The sequence below is a fragment of the Bison bison genome, unplaced genomic scaffold (genome assembly GCF_000754665.1).
Source record: "Bison bison bison isolate TAMUID 2011002044 unplaced genomic scaffold, Bison_UMD1.0 scf7180017859304, whole genome shotgun sequence".
Lineage (NCBI taxonomy): Eukaryota > Metazoa > Chordata > Mammalia > Artiodactyla > Bovidae > Bison > Bison bison.
Genome location: NW_011489876.1, coordinates 1369381 through 1375403, shown reverse-complemented (window position 1 = coordinate 1375403; position 6023 = coordinate 1369381). Strand labels below are relative to the sequence as shown.

Sequence of the window (6023 nt, the reverse complement as noted above, 5' to 3'; positions counted from 1 at the left end):
GGAGCCTGCCGTGCCATTCAGCAAGCAGGCCGCAGCCATAGAGGCAACGCATGACCCTTCCTACTGGGTTCAGACTCCCTCGCCCCCCATCTATTCAGGTGCCATGTACTGTCTCACAAAAGGGTCTGGAGGCTTATCTGTGGGTAACTTGGTTGTCCAGAGTCGACTAGACTGGGAGGCAAATTCGTGAAGTTTTTTTTCTTTATGGAAACCTTTAAGAAACATCTGAGACTAAAGGTTTAGAAAGAACACGAGTAATTGGCATACTAATTACAAATCTCATTTTAATCATTAGCTTCTGATGTTAATTCACCTCTAAACATCTTCATTTAGTTTTAAAACTAGAGTTTGGGTTTATTGTCTTTATAAGCTTCTTATCCTTTGGTGGAGACACACAGTCTTGGCATTGTCAAAAGACCAGCAAGGGAATCTAAAAACAATGCGCCTGGGTTTTCAACCAAGTAGGGTGCCAGCTCATGAACAAGCGTTTCAGCTGGGTTTTGTGTCTGTCTGTGGAAGAACTCCATGTGCTTGGCACTGTCCTAAGCACCTGACAAGAGATCAAGCCATTGAACCTGTGTAACAATCCTATGAGGCGGGCTCCATTATTACCTTGCTTTTCAGGCAAGGAGCCAGAAGTAGTTACATACCTAACACAAGGTCACACTGTTGGTTTTGGGTGGAATTGGGATTTGAAGCTTTCAGTCTGTTTCCAGATTCAGTGTTCTTAACCCAAGACTATGGTGTTCAGAAAACCCTAAGAAACAGTAACATGGTTCTCGATTAGCTACCGTATCAGCCAAATAGCCTGGCTGTTGTCCCCACGTTCACATTGGTTTTTGCCTACATTTACACAGACACACAAAACTCAGTTCTCTTTTCTGGAACTAAGATTGGGATTTTTATTCAAATTCTTTCCAGGCTGTCTCTGTAAGAAAACAAGAGCTATTAAAATTAAGCACCCCCCCTTTTTTTTTGCCTTTATTGCCTCATTTTCCATCCCAACCATTCATTCTTTAAAAATCATAATCTTCTTAAGGTAAAAAATGATTAGAATGAAGTTTAGGGAAAATGATGAGGTGCTCAAACTCACATCACTGAATTCTGGAGGAATTTCTGGGACCCGTAACTTGTACCTGTGATCCTGGCCATGAGTCAGTTCAGTAGCAATAAGGTCACTGGGTCACCAGATGCTAGCAGGATGCTCGGTTGAGCTCTCCAGGCCCTGTTCTAAGGAGGTTTTGTGTGCTGGTGGGAACATCACCAGGAAGCTCAGTGCAGCCCCTTCTCAGCTGTGTACTTAGAAGGGAACCCTTCTCAAGTGAGACTGAGGGTCTTTTGAAACTTCAGCATCCCGGAAACCAGACACCATATACTTTGGGAGGAAGCTGTGGTTGGGTTGCTCACTCAGGTATAGGTGAGGCCACTCTAAATACCCCGTCAGAACTATGAGCAGTACCAGAAACTGCAGAAGACCGGCCTCAGGCCTTCTCTCTCAATTACATACCTGTTTTAACTAGAAATGCAATCATCTTGGGCTTTCCTGGTGGCTTAGACGGTAAAGGATCTGCCTACAGGAGACCTGGGTTCCATCACCTCTGCCCCTTATTCAATGATTCTGAAGCAAAAGGCTTACTAAAATAGGTATAAAAATAGAGTAATGCCTTATAGAAGCTTTTTGTATTTTGACAGTCACAAGACCATTACTATTGAACATTTATTGAGCTCTAACAATGTGAGAGGTGCCACACAAAAATTCAGACACAGTACCTGCCCGATGGGCTTACAGTCTAAAGGACATGATCATTTTTTAATGTTCCCATGAGTTTGCTGTTTGTGAAAATGAGGTATTAACTGCACTGGTCAGTGCAGGAAAAGAGCCTATGATATTAGACTTTTTAAGCAGGTTCCTTATTCAAGTAGGCATGACTATTCATATTATTCTCTTAAACTGTGGTTTGCATTTCCCCAAATTTTATTTCTGAGACATATGTAAGTCTGAAAAGATAGATACCAAATGCACATTTCTGAAAATCAGGGGTCAAATCTGGAACCTAGTCCAGAAGAAAAGTCTGGTTATATATTCAGAAAAATATTTTTATTCAAAATTGGCCCTGGGGAAAAAAATAGTGACGGGGGGGCCAAGATCCTGTCGGGGGTTCTTAGAATGTCCACAAGAGCAGGTCCTCAGGGCAGCCTCTCAAAGGCCCTTAACTCTTTCGTAAGCATTCGGTGGGTTGTGTTTGGGCATTGGCCCTGGGGGTGGTGTGTTTGAGGATAAAGCCCTCTCAGTGGCTCACAGATCACCGGGCAGATGATTCCTGCCTTGGCACTGCCCTTTGTCCTTGGCAACACACCACTCACGCTAATTTAATGCCTATCTCCAGAGAAGAACAAGACTACCAGACACCCCCAGGATGTATCAGGAATTTTGTAAAAATGTAACCTGTTAAAATGCCCGTTGCTGATACCATCCGTATACACACTGCTTTATAAAAACTTGTCCTTTTCTTGTCATAAAGTCAAGTGCGAAGTAACATTTTTGTTCTGTTAACCACTTAGCAGGATAAACTGATTTTATATGGAAGGAAATGTAAGATAACTTATACATATTTAAAGCAAGTTATTTCATTTTCATTCTCATGATTTCTGTCATCTTTTGTCTCTTTGCTCTGATCCTGATAAACTAATAAGTCACCACTCACTACATTCAAATTCCCAATCCTTTATTCATGTATATCTTGAGTTTCAGTTATGATATGAAATAGACTCCAGGGCTGCATTTTGTAATGATACAAGGATCCTGAGGAAATACTTTCACAGAAGCCTTTTTCTAATACAATTTTCACCTGTGCTTATGAAAAGTATTAAAAAAGGCCAACTGGCACGTTCTGGAATGTATGTTCTGAGCAGGTATCTAAATACAAGTGGGAAGTGCTTGCCTTTCTGTTTTGTAAATTCAGCTTATGCCGACAAGCTGGACGTCTCAATAATTTGATGTGAAAAAGTTGCCTGTGTGTACATTTGCCATTTTATAAAAGAGCGAACAAATCCATACCCCCACTTTATCTTACAAAACAACCCTTAGTATTTTTTAAGTTGCATGAAAAACAAATATACAAGTAAAAAAACAAGCAAAATGCATAATGAAGGGCTTTGAGCTCTTGCTCCAAGGAGTAGGTGAAAGAATTGATATAAATGAAGCTGAGGTTTTCAGAGCTTCTCTTTAAATAGCTATGCTAAAAATATTTCAGCTGTCTAATCTCTGTACTTGCTTCATTTTTACTAGAACACATTGTGTGAGCCGCAGCTGAGTTCCTATATAGGATATCTCCAGAATGCAAATCAGAACAAGGCAGATTTTATTCAGATTTTTCTTTTGTAAATTGAGCCACTACTGTTGGGTATGGGGTTGGGCCGGGTGGGCACTAGATGAGTTAAAAATCAGTTAGCCTGATAAAGACATGCTAAAGAAGGCTTACTTTATTTGAATGGTTATATCAAGACTGACCCCAAGTTCAATGAGATATTGAGGATTCTGGATTGTTTGAAAATCTGGTTTTGAGGGCACAGGAGCGTGGTCTGAATGGACCATTAGGAATGCATTTGAACACAGAATTTATGCTTACCTCACCACCCCCCCCCCTTTTTTTTTAACATGACAGGCTCAGTTTTCTCACATCGGTGCTTCTCTTCATGCTAGAACTGCTTATGTCTACAGAGTCCCTGAAGAAGCGAAAATCATTTTTTTAGCCTTAAACATAGCATATGGAGTTCTTCCCCAGCTCCTGGCCTATCGCTGTATCTACAGACCCGAATTCTTCATAAAAACAAAGGCAGATGAAAAAGTTGAATGAAAACATTGTTTTATGTTCTTTCTCTCCAGATGACTGACTTTTGCTATCTTGGTACCCATATCTGGCCCCATTCCACTCTCTTCTTGCACAGGAACATTTGCGAATACATCAGTTCTTGCTCTATACTCTGTATCGTAGGAATTATGTGGGTAAATCTTTTTTTGAAGGAAAGTTGAAGTTATTCAGAAAGTCTGTTTAAAGAAATACATTTCAGGGTATTTGTGAATAAACAACCACCTATCTCAATATTCTGTTTGTATATATTAAGTATAAGTGTGAAAAATTACAATTTAGCTTCTATAATAATGAACATGAAAAGGAAACTATTCGAAAGTGAAAATGGCCTATGCATATTAAAAATTTCAAACTAGCAAATACAGATTGGAGGAATATTTTTGCATATAAGATGTATATGCTTTATGATCAACCTCAATATAAAGGACAAATTATCAGAACATTTAAAAATGTTGTTTGAAAAGTGTTTTCCCAAGGAAAGTGAACTATTCACTGGGGTTTCAAAAACTGCTTTCACTGAAATTTTTTATTGCGTCTAAACAGTTAAGAAGGGATCTATAACTTTATTATTACCTTTATTTTACTGGTGACTGGAAATATTTCTATTGTGTTTCTGTGTATATTTTTAATAAATTATTTTTGGCCTTTTATGAAGACAAATCTTATTAAATTTGAAACATTTTGTGTATTTTCTTTTTCAAAAAAGTTCTGTGGTCTTTAGCTTTTTTGTTTTAAAAATCTGTCAGTTATACGTTCCAATTTGAAATGTCATCTACATTCTCCTTATGTTTTAGTGTGAGCGATGAAGAGGACTTTTGATGAATTAATTAAATTTCCTTGATTTTAAATTAAAATATTCAAAATTAAAAAGTACCTTGTAAGGACAAAGAACTGGATTGGCATTCCTACTGTCTTTTAAATGAACTGTTCATCATGTGGAAGCGTGAGTCGAGTATAATAGAGGAAAATCAGTATTTGCTAAATTAGAGAAACAAACCCAAAACATAGCCGCCTCCTCAGTGCCCAGGAGTGGTAAGTGGATCTGTACTCTTATGCCCTCAGGTGCCATCATCACCACTCCCATCATCACCAGCATCATCACTAATGGCCCTACGCTTTCAGAGCTACTCACATTTTTTCCTTCATGCTATTTACTAGCTCGTCACCAAAATAAGAAAACCTAAAAGAAAATGGTGTCCAGATCAGTGCATGGATAATGTCCAGTGTGAATTTAGGGGTCCACTGAACTGGTAAGTAACACAGATATGCAAGCAGTCATGTAGCCAGTTCCTCTCCCTACCCCCCAGTGTTTAAAAAAAAAAAAAAACAAAAACACAAGTCCTAAAACCCAGAGTGTTTAAAAAAAGAAAAGAAAAAGCCTCACCTGCACTTGATTCTCTTATCAGCTTGCTGTTAACAATTTTTGCTTTAATATATGAATTACATTAATACCTCACATTACATATATGAAGCCAAATTACACTAACTTAGTTGTTTACAACCTCAACTCTTACTCCCAGTACACATTCCAATAAATTTATTCTGTAAAAACAATACATTTTTTTGTTTTTGATTTTTTTTTTTACAGTAAACTTTTCAACCACTTCAAATCTTTTGATCACGCAATACCCTGCCTAATTTGTTGACTCTTTCCATATGTAGAAATGAGGAACAGGTGATTAACAGATGACCATATCTCTTCCCTAGCTTCCCCTTCAGTAATCTCCTAAATAAACCGTGTGAATCAGAGAGCACCTAAAGAAAGATCAGGAGGAGTCCACAAGCCTGCACAGATTGGGGGACGGCGAAGACTCTGACCCCCATCTCACTGATTAACTGAGATTACTTCCCTTCTTCCACTTAAGAACTTTCATGGTCCATCAGAATCTTCGGAGATGGTTTTGAGGGGGACAATGAGTCTACCATCTCCCTAGATTGTCAGCATTCTGATCAAAAACAACTTTCCTTCCTACCAACTTTTACAAGCATTGACTTTTTTAAGCAACAAGCAGCCAGCCAGACCTTATTCCATAACAACAGTGGAAAATGGGAACATGCTGAATATCTAAGAGTAGAAAATGACTAAAAGCAAAGTTAACAGAAGAGGCTCTGGACACATGGACTTGGCTTCACCTGACTTCCCCACTTCCA

The 6023-nt window shown here is 38.7% G+C and overlaps 1 protein-coding gene across 4 annotated transcripts in view; it reads left to right on the top strand.

Moving 5' to 3' along the window:
• TM6SF1 (transmembrane 6 superfamily member 1) overlaps positions 1-5982 on the top strand; it is a 33915-nt gene extending 27933 nt beyond the window's left edge. For 2 of the 4 annotated variants that reach the window (XM_010830948.1, XM_010830966.1), the window contains exon 10: positions 3666-4768. In XM_010830948.1, coding sequence (XP_010829250.1) covers positions 3666-3857 — 192 coding nt within the window. In that variant the 3' untranslated portion in view covers positions 3858-4768. Of the gene's footprint in view, positions 1-3665; positions 4769-4934 lie in introns of those variants that run through there. The other 2 variants (XM_010830960.1, XM_010830953.1) reach the window with 2 other exon arrangements.
• The last annotated feature ends 41 nt before the right edge of the window (positions 5983-6023 follow it).